Raw genomic sequence first — 18,371 nt, forward strand, 5'->3', positions numbered from 1 at the left:
GAAAACACTACTGAATTGATACCACTCTCCCTTACTCTTGAAACCACTGTGAATGGAGAAAAAAATCCCGCAGACCACCAAGAAATTCGGACTTAACCCCTCCACTCTAAATACAGGGACACCCTTCTCCCAACACTAGAGACTAATATGGAATATAGAAACAATAGAGGGCATCAACTGAATACAGCAACATCCTCTCCCTGACAATAGAGTCCAGCTGCAAACTCAGACACTCCGCTCCATCAACATTAGAGGTTGCAAGTGAATAGACATAAGACCACCAGTGAAATACAGAAACATCCTCCTGCCAACACCAGAAATAACTCGTGAAATATAGAAACATCCTACACTAACACCAGTGAATACAGAAACACTAACATGAGCGATCACCAGTGAATACAGCAACATCAGAACAACACTGGACCACCTGTGAATAAGGAAACATCCTCCACCAACACTAGAGGCCATTAGTGAATACAGAAACATCCCTCCATTGAAACAATTTTCAATCAATAACTGTTGGTCGTTTCTGCTGGAATTAGTACAGTCTTGCAGTCTAATCTCAGCCATAATGATGGTGGAGGCACTGTAATTGGTCTTGGTAGTCTTAACTGGAATGTGGTAAGTTCAGACAGCCTCCTGATAAGAATCCAGAAGCTCTCGCTTCTTGGGTCCAGACAGAATGAGGGCCAGCTGTGATCCTCCTCCAGTTACGTACCTTGCAAATATCGAAGGTGGGTATCAACTGTGGAAAGAGAGCTGGATGGAGAGGAAAAAATGCACAGCTAGCGGCTGTTTATAGACACTGGGTGGAATTTTCCATGCCCGCTGGCATTGGGTGTCATAGGTGGTGTGTGCAGACAATATGGCGCGATCAGTTTTACGATGGCGGGAAACCAGTTCACAACTGTCCCTTCAGCCCGCCAGTGGCGGGCCGCGTTTCCCGCCATCGGACGTTGGGAACCTCATTGTAATACATCAGCATATCATTATCAGGCCAGCCTGCCAGAATCGTTCCCCCTCCCCCCGCCTTTGGATCATCCGTCCACGTCAGCGGGAAAGCATGCCAACCTGTTTCACACCGGCACATAAAAGGCGTGCACTTTGAGGGGAGCTCGGAAATAAGTACAGAGTAACTTTGAGCAGCGCTTGCCAGGGTCGACTGTTGGACTTCAAGCTTCAGGGACGTCAGGGGTTGGAGTTAAGGGCAGTCCTGCCATTGAGGAGACTTATGGCAGGGGGATAAGGGCAGTCCTGCTGTTGAATGTAGCACACAAGCATTCGGGGTGGGGGGTAAGGTGGGCGAGGGAAGTGGCCACGCATTAGGGAAAGTTGTATAAAGTGACCATTTCTCTGCAACTGAGACAGTTCAGGCACAGCCACATTGATATGTTTGGGGTCAGGCTCCTAGCTTATCTGCCCACTCAAGCAATGCAGAGCCATCAAAGTGCCACCAAGTTCTCCAGAGCTTCGCCCACCCTGCACCCCCAGCACAGGCTGCAAATTCATGAGCATTTTAATGGACTGCAGAACAGTTGGACGACTGCAAAGGATGTACAGTCTCCTCATTAAAGCTGGCCATGGAGCAGTCACTGCTGGAGACGCTCACAGCCCCATGCAATGTCAGCATCCCAGTTTGGACCAGTCTCCCCGATGGTTCAAGCTAACACGGCAGCCACGCAGCTCACTAATCTCTGGCCATCCAAGTGGTAGCCAGTACTCTCCGGAAAGCATTAAGGGGCCGTCACATTTTCACCAGGACAGGTTCTTAGTACAGCCGTGCTAACCACGTGTCTCTCTCTTTCAACCTGCAGGAGGAGTACATCACAGTACATGGAGCCTGGTGAACTAGCTGTATGCCTGATGGCCTACAGAGCGTGAAGATAACAGAGGAGAGGGCAACTGAGGCTCCTGGCTGTGCAGAGGCAGGAGCAATAACCTCAGGAAGAAGGGGAGTCTTGGGCTCCCGCACTCGCTGCCCAAGAGCCACAGGGAGCCATTGCAGGCCGGTGCCTAGCAACGCCCAGGGTCTATAGATGCCGCCGTTCATTCCTGCAGATGACCAAAAACCAGTGTCGCTGAAGACTGCACATGTCTAGGGAACTGGTCAGTCACATCTGCCACCTGCTGGAGGATTTGGTGCGACGGGGACATGGAGGGCATCCACTGCCAATGGCTGTGAAAGTGACCACGATGCTCCATTTCTATGCCAGTCGCTCCTTTCAAGGCTCCACAGGTGACCTCTGTGGGATTTCACAATCCGCCACCCACAAATGCATCCATGAGGTCACAGATGCCATCTTTACGAGGGCACAAAACTTTGTGCATTTCACCCAGGACCAGGACAGCCAGGATGCAAGAGCGATTGGATTCGTCCTGATCTTGGGTTTCCCACAGGTGCAGGGTGCGATTGACTGCACTCATGTGGCGCTCAGATCTTCATCGCAACAAAGGGTGAACTACATCAACCGCAAGAGGTTCCATTCGCTGAATGTGTGACCGCCAGAAACGCATCCTGTAGGCATGCGCACGGTTTCCAGGGAGTGTGCATGATGCCTACATCCTCAGTTGGTCACAGATCCCTGCAGTCTTCCAAGGTCTACAGAAGCTGCAGGGATGGCTCCTCGGGGACAAGGGCTACCTGCAGAGGACATGGCTGATGACACCCATGCAGAGGTCTCAGACTGCAGCAGAGCGACAGTATAATGAAGCTCATGCTGCAACTCACAACTAGGTAGAGCAGACCATTGGGATGCTGAAGATCAGGTTCCGGTGCCTGGACCGGTCTGGTGGAGCCATGCCATATAGTCCACAGAGGGTGTCATGCATCGTCGTCATCTGCTGCACCCATTACAACCTGGCGCTGCAACGGGGAGATGAGCTGGCTGAGGAGGAGATGGAGATGCTGGCGGTCTCCTCTGATGAGGAGGATGGCAACAGGGATGAGGGTGAGGAGGCCCTTGGAGGTGACGATGACGGGTACGAGGCCCTTGCACTGGCTATCTGAGGCAGCCACGCTTGGGAGGCCCTCATAGCTGCTAGATTTGTGGAGGATGATGATGACATGCAGTGAGGTGACCCCATAGTTCCTCACATCGCATTTGTGAACGTGTGACTCCAGTCTGGCTTATGGCAGCATGAATACCCTCTGTGAGAATGCTCCTATCATGGAGATTCAGTGGAGGCACTAATAGTCACTCGATTGCAGGAGGATTATGACGACATGCAGTGAGGACACTCCATAAATCTTCAGATAGCCCTCGGCCAGACAGGAGTCAGACATTGCACTCAGGGTCAGATGCTGGTCAGGTTCTGAGAGCACAGAGAGAGAATGAGAGAACTCTGTGGCGTCTGTCCGCTACATTCTGGCAGCAATCGCTCATGGGATGTGAGTGTTACTGGCCATGTTCAGAGGGCATTTAAGAGTCAACCACATTGCTGTGGGTCTGGAGTCACAGGTGGCCAAACCAGGTAAAGACGGCAGATTTCCTTCCCTAAAGGAGATTAGTGAAGCGGATGGGTTTTAACTACAATCATTTCATGGTCATCTTCAGATTTTTAAGATTTTTTATTGAATCCAAATTCCACCATCTGCCATGGTGGGATTCAAACCCAGATTCCCTGACCATTACTATGGGTCTCTGGATTATCAGTCCAGTGACAATACCACTATGCCACCACCTGGTGCAGGCATCAGTGATGTTTCCAGGGAGTGTGAGGCCAGACCATCACTTTGGTCTGAAGGCTGCACAAAGCACAGGGAAGAGGCCCTGGACTGAAACACCTGCCTTTATCTTGTGCAGAAAGGTTTCACATCTGAGTCTCACGAACACTGCTCATCAGAACAAGGAGCCATAGACAGGGAGACATTCTTGGGAGTTTATTGACAGTAGTGAACAGTATGTACTAGTGATCAACACCCATGCCCAGGCTGTGAAACTAATTCTCCTTAACTTTCTTAACCCTGCGGTTACATCTTGGTGCTCCTCAGACATCCACAGCAGAGGTGGAGGCAGCCTGCTGACTGCGACGCCCTGTCTGTGATGACTTTGGTGGGTGTCCTCTGGAGGGCCGAGACTTGGAGGGCCCGGCCTGCTTTCGGAGTCCTGCTGTGTGGCAGTGGCACCCTCCTCGGCCTGTGAAGCTGGAGATGCTGAGGTCACAGGAAGACAAGAGTCGGATGGGCCGGACACTCTCGGAATCACCTGGATGGATAGGCCCGGAGTGTGCACCTGCTGACCCTCCTCCTTCTGGTTGCCCGAGGGCCCCAGGCTGACTCCTGAAGTAGCAGGAGTAGCTGGAGTGAGATCGAGCTGCCCGGCACCCCTCTCATGTACACCCTGTTGGAGACCAACTATAGAATCAGCGATGGAGAGTTGAGCCCGCGCAGCAGTGCAGGAGCAAAGTCCTGGACCAAGGTCTCCATGGCAGCCGCCATCCTTCCAGTGCTGACCTCGGTGTGTTGCCATGCCGACGCTGTCACCTCAGACTGAAGCTGGATGGATTCCTCTATCGTGCCTTGCAATCTGAGGAGTGCAGCAGACATCCCTTCCTAATGTTCTCGAGCTTGCCTTTGCAGCTCCAGCAACTGTGACATGACCGGGTCCAGAGGCTCGTCATCTGACTCAGACTCAGCAAAGCTCTAGCTTCCAGCAGAGCTCTAGCCTCCAGCAGTCCTCCGAGTGCCGGGGACCTGGGAAGTCCCTGCCTCCGCCTGCTGTGGATCAGAAAGTGCAATGTGCTCACCAGATTGTGATCCCGGGGTTATTCTAAAGCTAGGTCCCACCAAGGTGTGTGTCTCTGAGCTGATGGAGGGTGTGGGTGAGCGCTGTGACGGGACTTCAAAGGAGGGTGCCTCCAGATTCCTCTTCAGAGGTTTCTTTGGGGTTTGATTGGAGGCCCTGGGTCGTAGATTCCATCGGCTGTTTGGCAGATGTGCCTGTGAAAGCAAGGAGAGATAATTAGTGTATGGCAGTGGCCTGTGAAACAAGACACATCATTCACAGCATGGTTGCCTGATGGATGTTGCACTGCTGGACCCTCACTCGGTAGAGCACTCTGACCTCACCTCAGCACAGGATTGATCCAGATCCTCGTCGGTCAGCTGGATGGTTCTGTTTTCAAAGTCCATGAGGACCTTGATTTCGGGTATTCCGCCACCAGTCTGCGACCCCTCCCTCTTGTTGTGCCAGCTTGTCCTGCATGAATAGAGATGGAGAAAGTGTAAGCAGGACGCCTGCCAGGCCAGATGATAAGTATGCCTGGCCTGTGTGGGTGGTGAGTGGTCCCATGGACGGGATGAGGACAATGACGGTGAGTGTGAGAGAGTGAATGGTGATGTTCCTTGAACCAGCAGTGAGTGAGGGCCCTGTGGATGTGTGATGGGTTTGTGAGTGTGAGAGTTAATAGTGACTTACCCTGGCAGAATGGACAAGATCACTCATCCTGTTTCAGCACTGAGTGCCTGTTCTCTTTTGAAGGGCATTGGCGCTGACCACCGCTGCCACCACCTCCCAAGCTGGGTTAGTGCTGTTGCTGCCCATCCTGCGGCCAGAGCGGAGGTCTGGGACATCCTGGCAGGCCTCCACGGCATCCAAAAGGCACTCAAGAGATATGTTGCTGAACCTGGAGGCTGCAATTTTCTTCAGTTTCAGGGCCATGTCTTCCGTGCAGCAGTGGTGGCCTGGAAGCACTGAGAGGTGTGCTTGCGGATAGACATTAAATATGGTGCGTGGCATGATGCAGCGTGTTTCCCGGGAGTGCATAAATAACGTGGCGGGTTTGGGACGATAAGTGTGAAAACTCATCATTGCAGCTGGTGGGTAAAACATCATTTTACTCACCTACTACTGCACTTAGTGCAAATCTGGGACGATTCCGCCTACTTATTTCAGGACATGCCACTCCAACTAATTCCAAATCCCTCACCTAGGTCCTTGGGTACGTGTAAAGTCTAGAGTACATACTATCTGTTGTATTTTATTTACAAGCCTCCATGCTTATTGAATAGCTTATGAATTGAAGATATGACAGATATTCAATTTGCAGCTGCTAAGGGATGTCACCATGTTCTGTATGACAGGGATGAGGATGCTCCTCGCTATATCCCAGATTCCACAGTTATGAAACCGGATAACTGGCTGGATGAGGAGCCAGAGTATATTCCAGATCCTGAATCAACAAAGCCTCCAGACTGGTGAGTACTGAATGATTTCCGACTGACTCTAGATTCCAGACAGCTTCACAAGCTAGTTACAATTTTAACTGCACCCCAGGCAGACCATCTCTGGTCTGTACATCTCTGCCCTTCATCACATGCCTGATGGTCGGCACAACCTCACTGATATTCTTTCATGTACCCCACCCTTCACTGTAACATTCTCTAATATGCCCCACTACTCACAGTAAAATTCTTTCATATATTCCACACCTCTCACTATAATACTCTTTTATCTACTGCTCAAAACTTATTGTAGCATTCTCTGATATTGCCTCCATCTCTCACCATAAGAGAGAGAGCTTTACTCTACAGCTAATCCATGCGCACCTGATCTGGCAGTCCTTAATGTAAAACAATCCCAGCAAAGACTTTGCTCATTTTGATGAACAGGAAACATTTGCCAGAGATATGAGTTTAAAATTAGAATTGATTCAAATAAACAAGATGTACATAAAGTTCATGAATACAGCAATTCCCTTATTTTTCTTTAACGTTCTGGAATTGTTTCAATATCAATATGATGTTATTGTCTTTTTCAGGGATATTGATATGGATGGTGAATGGGAAAAACCAAAAATCCCAAACCCTCTGTGTATGACTGCAGGCTGTGGAACCTGGAAACCTCCCATGATACCTAACCCTGCCTACAAGGGCAAATGGAAAGCGCCAATGATTGACAATCCCAAATACAAGGTAAATTAATTGATGTTGCACTGCAGGTTTTTGTGTGAACCAAATCTTTCAAATGTTGCAGTTTTTCTTACATTACTGACCATAGCTAAAAGATTTGGACACTCTTTGGAATTCTTGTTATAGATTCCTGGTAAATGCATCACATGATTGTGCTACTGTGTCAAGCAGACCAGAAAGATTTGAAGTTAGCTTCTCAGTGCCTGCTGAGTTAGCTGGTCTCCGCTGGGAGTGGCTGTTGGGTGTTACATATAGTCTCGATGCCCCTAGTCTCAGGAAGTTAAAAACCCATCATGATTGTTACCCAGATCCCACTGAGAAGTACATGCGTGGGCATCAGGTTCAACCAGGTTTACACAGTCAAGTAGCCGGGGGGCATTCACTGGGGCACATACACAAGGAGTGGCCTTTTGAGTAAGATACTGAAGAGCATCCAGTTCCTCAGAAACAAACAATAGTAACTATCAGGCATGTTTTCACATGAGGAGGTGAAAATTCGAAAGACAGAAATACATTATTTTTGTTTACAGGGAGATGAATTCAGTTAAGGGAACAAATTAGGGCTGCAGTTTTTAAACATAAAGAATCTTGAGTGCAGTTGGACCTAAAATGGTGTAAAATAGCAGACGCCAGCCTTGTTAAACCTTAAATAATGCTCAGTTAAAGATGGGCTGTAATAAGCAGGTTATTTATATTAACTCCATTACCAGACCATCCTATGTCTAAATTATCTGATTGACTTATGACAAGCAAGGAAAGTGATTGCCTGGTTACTGCATGCCTGTAACTTGGTGATTGTGATTACATGTGATAGAAAAGCTTACCATCTCTGTAAAAATGCCATTTGTAACAAATTCCTCTGTGTGCTTTTCTTTGCAACATACTTCTTTCTACAACAGCCCATCTCATTCTGCTCCTCACACACTCCATTCTGAAACTCATCTCTTCATAACATAGATCCCTGGAAGTAAATTTTCTTTTAGCATAATCCTCTAAAACATTCTATTTACTCATTGTAGCTCACTCACTCTCTATATAGCATGTGCTTCTCTCTCTGTGCAGAACATAATCCAGAAATCTAAGTTATCAAAATTGATTAACATTTTTTCCCCCAATTTTGTTCCAAAAGGGAGTTTGGAAACCTCGAAAGATTCCGAACCCAGACTATTTTGAGGATACAAAGCCATTCCTCATGACTCCGATCGCTGCAGTCGGGCTTGAGCTGTGGTCACTGACACCTGACATAATGTTTGACAATTTTATCATATCTTCTGATGAGAGAGTTGTCAAGCAGTGGGTAAAAGACACATGGGCACGAACAAAGGCAATTTATGATGCAGATGGAGTAAGTACATTTGATGGCTTGTGTTTCATTGTGTCTGTGTCCAAGTGGGAGCAATCTTTCTCCATACTCTTGCCGGATTGCTGCAGAGAATGACAGACCGTCCGGATACATGGTGAAGCCTATCATTGTCGAAATGCCCTTGGTCCCGTGTCTCCTCCCCTGGGTGTCTCTTGTAACAGTAGGGGCCACCTCTTGGCTCCCTCTCTCCCCGCTGCTTTACCGGGGCTGCCACATGGAAGGTGACGATAGGTTTCAGGAAGCAGAGGTAAAGGCTTTGAATACTTCAAAAGGAACAGGGTTTGGGAGCGGCCACCCTCCCCCGGCAGAGCCGGAGTTTACCTCTTGTCTTTCTGACCCAGTGAGGGTCTTCCATGCCTCGGCTTTCCACAGTGGCATGGGAAGGAATCCCACTCGCTCTCCACCTGGGATGCTCCCAGACCCCAGGGAAACGTGTTGAGATAAATTCAGCGGGCTGGTTGGCAGTCCTTCCCATCAAAATCCTGTAAGAGGAGAATCTCTCCCAATATCTGCAACTGACTTGGAGTAGACGCGAGAGTTGTCAGCCCTCAGGATTGGCTTAGAGTCTCCAGGAATTGAAGATCAATCTCCAGGACATTGCTGTGTGCAATCCTGGAGAATAATTGCAGGGATATTTAAAAAGATAGTTTTTTAAGAAAAAATGCTTTGAACAGTTCTCTTTACCAGATATAAAAATATTGAAAATTGGGGGGAGGGTGGGAGGGCTGTTTGGCTTAAAGTCGAGCATTAACCAATTGGGTAATTAGTGTTTTTTTTTGCTTTCCAATTAGCATAAGGCAGTGGCGTTTCACAGGGAGGGATGTATTGGCCAACTAATGGCTGAAGCAGGGGGGAAAGTCACATGATGAAATCTCCAGGAATGCATTTAATCACAGTTGGCAACCTGAGGTGTAGGCGGTGTGACTATGGCAGTCTGAGTGTGCATTGGTATGCCCAGTGTGATTTTGGCAGCCTGAGTGTGTGTGCGCCTGAGATGGTGAGTGTTTCTTTTATCAGTAACTGAGGTAATTGCTGTTGTTCCCTCTTGTCCACAGCCTGGTTTGATCCTGCAGCTGTTTTTGGCAGCGGACAAGCGCCCATGGCTCTGGGGAGTCTACGTAGTCACTGTTGCTTTGCCAGTTATCTTATTCATTAGCTTCTATTGGCCAGACAAGGTATGTCTAACAATTCTGTTTAGTCCTTAGTAAAGGATTGGCACAAAAGTGAAATGCCTAGACTAAAAATCACCCCACTGTCTAAATTGCACTGTTCTGTTTCTGTTCTGTGTGACATTGTTCTGTAACTCTCCTGTATGCTCTTGTATTGTGATGTTTACTCTGTCTCATACTTTCCTGTACTGTACTTCTCCTGCTCTGTGTTGAGATGTATCTCCTGCTCCATGCTATACTATACTCTGCTGTGCTGCATTTTATTCTGCCTTGTATTGTGATTTGTTTTCCCAGCGATTTGGGCCCCCAGATGATTATTATTACAAGAAGACAGATGATGTGCAGATCAATGATGAAGAAAAACTAATAACAGAAGCAGAGCCTCAGGAGTCAGGTAACCTAGAGATAAAAACAAAAAACTGCAGATGCTGGAAATCCAAAACAAAAACAGAAATACCTGGAAAAACTCAGCAGGTCTGGCAGCATCGGCGGAGAAGAGCAAAGTTGACGTTTCGAGTCCTCATGACCCTTCAACAGAACTAAGCACTGCTTGCTTGTCCCAACAACCCCCCGCCCCCCCACCCCCCCTCTTAAACCAGCTTATATTTCACCCCTTTCCTATTTTTACTTAGTTCTGTTGAAGGGTCATGAGGACTCGAAACGTCAACTTTACTCTTCTCCGCCGATGCTGCCAGACCTGCTGAGTTTTTCCAGGTATTTCTGTTTTTGTTAGGTAACCTAAGTAGCAATAATAAGTGATGTAATGCTGTTCACCTTGCTCAACTTTCAAGAGTTTCCCTGTGTCACAAGTCAATTTTGGCTATCTTTGCCTGGTGTTAACAGGGAATGGGGGTAATAGCCTCATCGCCACTTTAAAACTGGTGAAGCAATGGTTCCATTTCAAAAGGGGCCCGCTGCTGGGTTTCCAAAGCATCAGCTTGATTCAGGCAATGGGGCTCTTTTAATATGGCGATTTGAGGCCTAAGATGTAAGTTGGAACCTGATTGCCAGGTTTCAGGGGTGATGGCAAGCCTTTTAGGTCCCAAAGGTAAATGTTGAATAATTTCTGTGTCTCTCGAAGGGCAGGAGTGCTCTTCTGGGCCTCACAAAAACACTCTGAGCCGCTACTGACTCTCACCTTCCGCGATCACACCCTTAGGTTCAGGAGGGAAAAATGAGTCAGGTTTTATCATCTAGCCACCAGGCTGCCAACACACAGTGCAGCGGTTGCTTAGGCAAAGTATCAGAGTGCTCCCAGGACCTTTGGAACCATGTGATTGCCGTGTCCAGAACAGAGGAGGAAAATTGGGAGACAACATATAAAAAATTGACAAAATTATAAATTATTGTAGATTCCATCGGAACAATTTGATAGGGATTGTACTAAAGAGATTATCCAGTCAGGGACTGCAGATGTCAAGGAATGGCTTGCTTTTAAAAAAAGATGCTGACTGAGAGTCTGTTCTAAGAATCATGCTGCCCCAAATACCACCCTTGGGCAGTGCCCAAAAGAAGAACATTGACAATGATTCCCTTCCACTGTCAGGAAGAACCTGATCTCTGCTTGGACTGTCCACCAGCCAATGCAGTTGATATTAGAACACATTGTCGTGGAATCTGACCAAAACAAATTATTTTGTTTGAAAACAAACTGTTCAGTGTACATTCTATATGCAACTGTCAGCAATGTGTTTGAGGAAGCGATTCAGACTGAGGATTTTCTGATTCATGGTCTTGCTCGGGTATAGGCGACATATCTGACAATAAAGCTCAGTAAAAATGACCCTTATCCTTATTGTTGATAATGAATATTAATTGAAAACATTTGTAATTAATGTCTCCATATGAAAAAGATCACAAGTTGACTGAAGAAATGGATTGCTATTTTTAAAAGAAATTACAGATGTCCAGTTTACAGACAGTCCATTCAATAAAACTGAATAGGTGACAACTCTAGTTTGGATTGTTTTTGCTATTTAATAATTATGATGCATACTTTCAGATCAACACGATCAACAAGATAATGAAGATAAAAGCAAAGAGATGACAGCAGGAGGTGCACCGGGAAAAGTGAAAGCAGATTTGGAGACCTCTTCACAGGTTGGGAAGTTTCTGGTATTTAAGATTGTTAGTCCGGCTCGCAGTGTGGTGCATTTGTGTGTACTGGAAGCCACATATATTAAACACAGGGCCCTGTTCTTTGCAGACAGAAAGAACATTATACACATTGTGCCTGTTTCAGCTAAACAAAATAAGTAATAGCCATTCACTGGTTCATGCCTCAGGGCAATGCCTTGACCAATCAGAGTCAAGCTGCCTGGTTTAAAGTTTCAAACAATGCTTGGCAGTTAATTGTCAGTAACCATTATCTGGTGCATTCTCCATGGCAATGCCTCTATCAATCAGAGTCCACTTGCCAACCAAACAACAATCTCTTCTCATACAATATAAAGTTGTTGCTTCCCCTGACATTGGTATTCTTGCGATTGTCCTAATGAGTGCAAGACGAAAAGCTTCGATAAAATGTCTTTTTCAGCAATACTCAGGTTCTGTACTACCAAACAACTATTTAAAATATTGGTTAGAGGGAGAGTAATCAATTAATTGCACTCCTTTTAGGGAATGTAACGTTAATCTACAACCTCCACAAGCCGTAGCAATGCTAGGCACATAGCATCCAATATTGCAATAGTGCAAGTGATAGGAATTTTTGCCACGTAACTCACTTGTACAGCATTACTATCTGCCTGCATATATTTCTGCAGGTATATTGAACCCCCAACATTAGGTCCACAGCTCCTTGCCAGATTTTCTCCTCCTGCATATCATGGTAATGCCAGGAAATTGGTATAATTCCAGAGGACAGCTGGCCTTCTAGATTCTTACACTACTGGGGTCTAGATTCTAGCAATTGAAAGAAACCACTTGCATTTATATAGCATTTACATCCCCAGAACACTACAAACCTCTTGAAGTTACTTACCATCCCTACTTGGAAATTTATCACCCTCCTTTCATGGTCACTAGTTCAAAATCTTGGAACTCCCTCCCTAACAACACTGTGCGTGTACCTAGACAACATCACACAGACTTCAGCGGTTCAAGAAGGTGGCTCATCACCACCTTCTCAAGGACAAATGGGTATGGGCAATAAATGCCAGCGATATCCACATCCCATGAATGAAAAAAAACCAAGTGTAGTCACTAGTATAATGTAGGAAATAATTTACAATCAACTAGTTCCCACAAACAGACATGTGGTAACTACCAGATAATCTGTTCTACTGATATTGACTGAATAAATATTGGCCAGTGCACAAGACAACTTCCTTTTTCCTCTTCGAACAGTGACATGGAATCTTTTACTCTTATCCAAGAGACGGGCAAGATCTCGGTTTAAACGTCTCATTTGAAATGACACCTCCAACATGCCCTCATTACCAATGTTCCCTCTAAACTGAGCAGCTGTGCAGACGCCCAGAAGTTCCCAAGCAGGCTGAGCACAAATCGGCCCCTTTAATTAACTGCATGTGCGCACAAAAAAATTTAAAAGGCCCACGCATTTAAATGAATAGGGAGGAAAAACTGAGAGAAATGTTGCTCAGTTCTGCACCGGAGTGTCAGCTGAGATTTTATCCTTAAGTCTCTGGAGTGAGGCTTGAACCCACAATCTTTCTAATGCAGACGTGCTACCACTGAGCCACAGTTAATATCTAATTGCCAGGTATTTTTAAAATAAAAAGAATTAGGTGTCATGTTTGACCCAGTTCTAATTAATGTACAGAATCATGAACAAGTAGCAATTATGGTAATTCCAAAAGCATTAAGGCCCAAGTACCGAGGTTGATTGTGGGAACTGGCCACAAATCAGGACAGTACCATCTCATCAATTTCCTAAATATCAGCCTTATGGTTTGTGATTTTCACAATAGCTTCTTACTCCTAGAAGTGAGGAGACAATGCAGTGTTTTCTACATTGAGTAGTATTTCTAATGGGAGGGCTATCCCAATCATTCACAAAAGCGGGTGTGCAATTATGTTTATGTAGGAAATACAGCAAAGATGCTTACTGAATTAATTTTGGTTGCAGGCACAAGGGGGCGGTGATCCAGGGCAGGTTACAGCTGAGGCTCTGCGATATCGCAAGACAATACCAAAGTAATGACCACCAGGATTCATGCTCTTCAAAAAGATGAACTTTTACACAAAGCATTCAATTGTCAGCCTGACCTGACAGAAAATCTTTGGACACATAAATGTTTGCTAGAAACATAAGCCATGCAGCAGATCCTGGAGGAAGATGATCTTTTTTTTTATAGAAATGTGTTTTTTATATTTGTATTTGTAAGTTTTCTATAAATAGTGGACAGAGGCAATCTTTTCTTCCACATTATTATAACTTGTGATTAAATAAGACATTTTTCTTGCCTTCACTGAAAAGAGAGATGTATTTTTTTTTTTAAATTTTGGCTCATAAGAATCAGTAACAGCTATTCTCAGGTCAGGTTATGACACAGGTTACATGCTGCTTCCTCAACATAATATTACTAAATACTCTCAGTCCTTGGCAGTGCAACAACCAAGACTGCATCTGCAAGTGGATCCATCTGCATTAAATTGACAAAGCTCCTTGTGGTAAAATGTTGTCTTGTTTATTTTCATTTCCAAAAGTTTTCTTTGTTCTTGTACCCTTGTCTTTTATTATCTGTTATCAGGATGTGGGCAAAGCAGCATTTTATTGCCCATTTTTAGCTGCCCTGATGGCACTAATGGTCAACCACCATAGTATGGAACTGGAGTTAAATGCAGGAAAGCAGGTTCCCTTCCTCGAAGGGCATTTGTAAGTCATTTGATTTTCCAGTTTTCATAGTCATCCTTTCTGGTGCTAACCTTTAAATTTGTAAATTTATGGAGTTCACTGATGGAATTCTAACTTATAGTACTAGTTCAGTACCATAACCATCTTACATTTGCACTATTCAAATTGCTCCCCCAGCAAATATGCAATCTTCCTTGAAAAGGCAACAATGTTTTATAAAAATCTAATACTTATGGTTGGTATGTTGCTCAAAAGGCAACAAATTTCATAATGGTCTATTACTACTTTACCCCCATGTGCCTGTAACAGTCTGGACTGAGGCACTGAGTATTAAGATTGGAACAAATCATAATCTCTCTTGAAACACAAGGAGGAAGAGGTACAGTATCTGAAACTGCTGGGAATGAATTCTCACCACTGTGATATGGTAACTTCTGAGGAGAAACCTAAGAATTTTGATTTATTAATGAAACCCTCATTACTGTGATCTGCATGTCGCATGCAGCTCAGTTGGCCACCTTCTTATGCCACTCTGCCACAATTATAGAATTACTGCAGGAAAGGAAAGCTCTTGTGTTACACCTAACACATTGCTCAGCATTTCAGAGAAGGAGCTAACTTCACAGTAGGTGTATATTTCTGGCAAAGCACTTTACAAGGACCTGGTTTAAGCAGATGGGGAGGGGTTACGATTAAGCCTAGTATGCAGGATTGGAACTGGAAGGTGAAACATCAAGGTGCTGGCATGCCACAGACAATCTTATGTAGGTTCTTCTCAACAGTGAAAGGTCACAAGGAAATTCAGAGGCTGGGATAGCAGCTTCTGGAAAGCATTGCCTCGAGGCCAGATGCAAGAATATGTGCTCATATTTTCTAGGTTTGCTGCCACTATTGTTGTGCAACATAGGCAAACAACTGTTAATGACACTCCAAACTCCTACTAGTTCAACCATATTCACTGGGATACAGTGTCTATCTGTGGTGTGCTTGGAAAATGGTGGCATCACATTCACATGTTGAATCCTGGTGCTTACCAGGCCTGCTTGTATGGAGGTCCTAACACCTCCAAGCCATCTAGCGAGGGCTCAGACCAGCATTTGTCACATTTGATTACTATCTGATATAAGGGGAACCAAGTAGGCTGTCTTTGGTGTTGAGATGGCTTCAAGCTGACAATTCTGATGATGAAAGCTTAGAAATGAGTCAATGAACTGAGGCCAACTCAATAATCCAGTATCTCAGTTAGAGAAAGCACTTTTGATGGTTGACCAGCCTTACGTATTGATAGGGCTGATAGATTTCTAACTGAGCGTTGGGATTCTTTCATCTCAACTATGGGGGAGAGATGGTTAAGGATGCATTTTCACTCCAGTGACAGCATGCAAGCACGAACCAGGATGACCACTTCTGATTTCAAATGGATAAAGCTTCCTTTGCATTATCAGACAGAGGGATGTCCTACAAATAACCTGTTTGCCACTAGTATCGGCAACAGTATTTTCTAGATTGTAATGTTTTACTGGTTGATTTAAAAAGGAAAATTAAAATACAAGGAGTAGGAAATTGTACTTGAGAAGGAAATCCAGGCAAATTATCACACTTGCTGTTGTCAAGTTTTCTTACATCACAGAAGAAAAGCTGCAGTGCAACTAGCAATGAAGGTGTCAATGCCTTTGTAAAAAAACTGCTTTAAACAGGTCCTGGACAAACAGTCATTTGGTAGTTATTTTTCACCCATTTATACTTTCCAAAAATATACCTACTCCAGATTTTGCAAATTTAACAAACGGTTGACATAATTTATCAAATAGACAACTTTTTAAAACTCATTGATCTTGCATGTTCTTGAATGGTTGATAATTTTGATGAAATTGTGTTAATTTTTCACAAATTTTCATTTTCTAATCCTACACATAAGTAAATGCAAAGATGACTAAATACACTATAGAACATTCCAGATATGTTGGGGCTATCATATATGGAACTGCTCAGAGATGTCAAAGTTTTCGTAGACAGGGAAAAGCAGCAATCAACGATGAAATCTGTACAGTATAAGTTACAGAATGCCAAGCTTATACTGTATAGTACTCTATAAGCAGACTGCACACCTTGGACTGACTTATACGCTCCAAAAACAGGACTGTTTTAGTCCCTTGGAAGCATAATATCCGGCATGATGAGGAGGGGTTGCAATCCCGGCAATAAAACAGTAGGTGGCCGTGCTCTGAAATCTGGTGTTCACACACCATTCTGAAATGAGAAATTAATGATCGTTTAATCCTATTAGCAGTCCAATCGACCGCAATAATACATCCCAATGCTGTAATACATTGCCTGCATGTGAAACACTCCAGGTGGGAATCTTGTTTTTTTTTCACTGATTGTGGAAAGGGCGGACGTAACAACTGGAGATGGGTCTATGTCTGACTTTAGCAGGTGAGGCCACTGACAGGCTTTTCACTCACTAATCTTTTAAGTGCATGAATCCCTAGACAGTACCAGGAGTACTGATCATATAGTGTTTTCAAAGTTTTAGACACAGTACTCTACCATCACTGCAGCATTGTTACTGAGTCCCAATATGGGCATACTTTATTCTCATGGAGTATCCCCTCCAGTGAGGAGGCGGAGAGGGAGGAGGCCAGCTGAACAGGGGCAGGAGCCACAGGAAGTGGATGAAGGAGGCCAACCTGCGGAGGAGCAAGGGGCTGCTGAGGGCAGGATGCAGCAGGCAGAGAGACGCAGGCAGAGGCCATATCTGCCAATCATGTATACAGGGTTCACACGGCGTACCTGCAAATGACTAAGAGATAGTGCCTGCTGAGACAGCTTTTCATGAGTCACGGTGACATCTCTGTCTGACATGCTGGCTCCAGAGATCGCATCCAACTGAATGGGGGCCATCCAATGCCTGTGGCATTCAAAGTCACAGTGGTGCTAAACTTCTTCGTACCAGGATCATTCCAGGCTACCTGTGGAGGCCTGAGTAGCATAACACAGCCTGCAGCACACCACTGCATGAAGGTCTTTACAGATGCCATGTTTCAACATGCAGAACAATTCATTGCCTTCACCACTGACAACAGTAGTGAGATGAAAAGAGCCAGAGGCTTTGTGGCCATGGCAGGTTTTCCAAGGGTGCAAGGTGTAATTGACTGCACCCATGTCACCATCAAGGCACCAGCAAGGCAGCCAGGGATGTTCATTAACAGAAGGGGCTACCACTCAATCAACGTCCAGATAATCTGCAACCACCAGCATATAATGGAGGTATATGCAAGGTATCTGGGGATCCGCAATGATTTGTACATTCTCAGGCACTCCCAGGTGCCAGGCATGTTTTGTGGACCTGATGCATTGGAAGGATGGCTTCTTGCTAACAAAATGAAGAAGCCACTTTGAAGAAGTGGCTCATGAAACCTGTTTGTGGTCACAGGACTGAATCTGAGTGCCGATCCAAAACAGCCACACAATAACAAGGGCCTTCATCAAGTAGACCATTGGTCTGCACAAAATGTGGCTTAGATGCCTTGAACAAAATAGCAGATCTCTGCAGTACGCGCCATCGAGAATGTCCCTCATGGTGGTTGTCTGTTGTGTGCTCCACAACCTGGTGCTGCAAAGAGGGGATCCCCTTTCTGAGGATGAGCCACAGGAGACAATCCATTCCTCTGATGAGGAGATAGAGGAAGAAGAGGGAAAAATGGCATAGCCAAATGTGGAACATCCTTGCCAGGGAGCGTCTGGATGGGTGTGAGACAAGGGAGGCATTGATCCTGCGAAGATTTCAATAGTTCAGTCCATCCAAACATCTCATCAACTTGGCCAGTGTTTCCTTCCTCACCCTCCTTTGTCACAAGAAACCAGTTTGTCCTCTCTGACAATCACAAACATCCGAACCAAATCACTCATTTGAGTGCATGTGGTTACACAAACAGATAACACCATCAAAGGAATCCATCTCAATGCACAGTAAATAAGCCAGTAATCCTTTCAAGGATGTCCAAACAAGATATCATTTATGTACATAGAACTTCAGTAACATTTGCAAATAATGCAAATTATAATGCCACCCATGCGCACCAAAACATGACTACTGTGCAATTTTTT

General features: G+C 45.2%; 1 protein-coding gene across 3 annotated transcripts in view; it reads left to right on the forward strand.

The window, feature by feature from the left end:
- The window catches only part of LOC144683768 (calmegin), a 98,884-nt gene extending 85,002 nt beyond the window's left edge, over positions 1–13,882 (forward strand). For all 3 annotated transcript variants that reach the window (XM_078547143.1, XM_078547141.1, XM_078547144.1), the window contains 7 exons: positions 6,083–6,196; positions 6,760–6,913; positions 8,040–8,255; positions 9,329–9,448; positions 9,737–9,836; positions 11,445–11,542; positions 13,533–13,882. In XM_078547143.1, the coding sequence (XP_078403269.1) occupies positions 6,083–6,196; positions 6,760–6,913; positions 8,040–8,255; positions 9,329–9,448; positions 9,737–9,836; positions 11,445–11,542; positions 13,533–13,604 (874 nt within the window). In that variant the 3' untranslated portion in view covers positions 13,605–13,882. The remainder of the gene's footprint in view (positions 1–6,082; positions 6,197–6,759; positions 6,914–8,039; positions 8,256–9,328; positions 9,449–9,736; positions 9,837–11,444; positions 11,543–13,532) is intronic.
- The last annotated feature ends 4,489 nt before the right edge of the window (positions 13,883–18,371 follow it).

The sequence above is a fragment of the Cetorhinus maximus genome, chromosome 8 (assembly GCF_964194155.1).
Source record: "Cetorhinus maximus chromosome 8, sCetMax3.hap1.1, whole genome shotgun sequence".
NCBI lineage: Eukaryota > Metazoa > Chordata > Chondrichthyes > Lamniformes > Cetorhinidae > Cetorhinus > Cetorhinus maximus.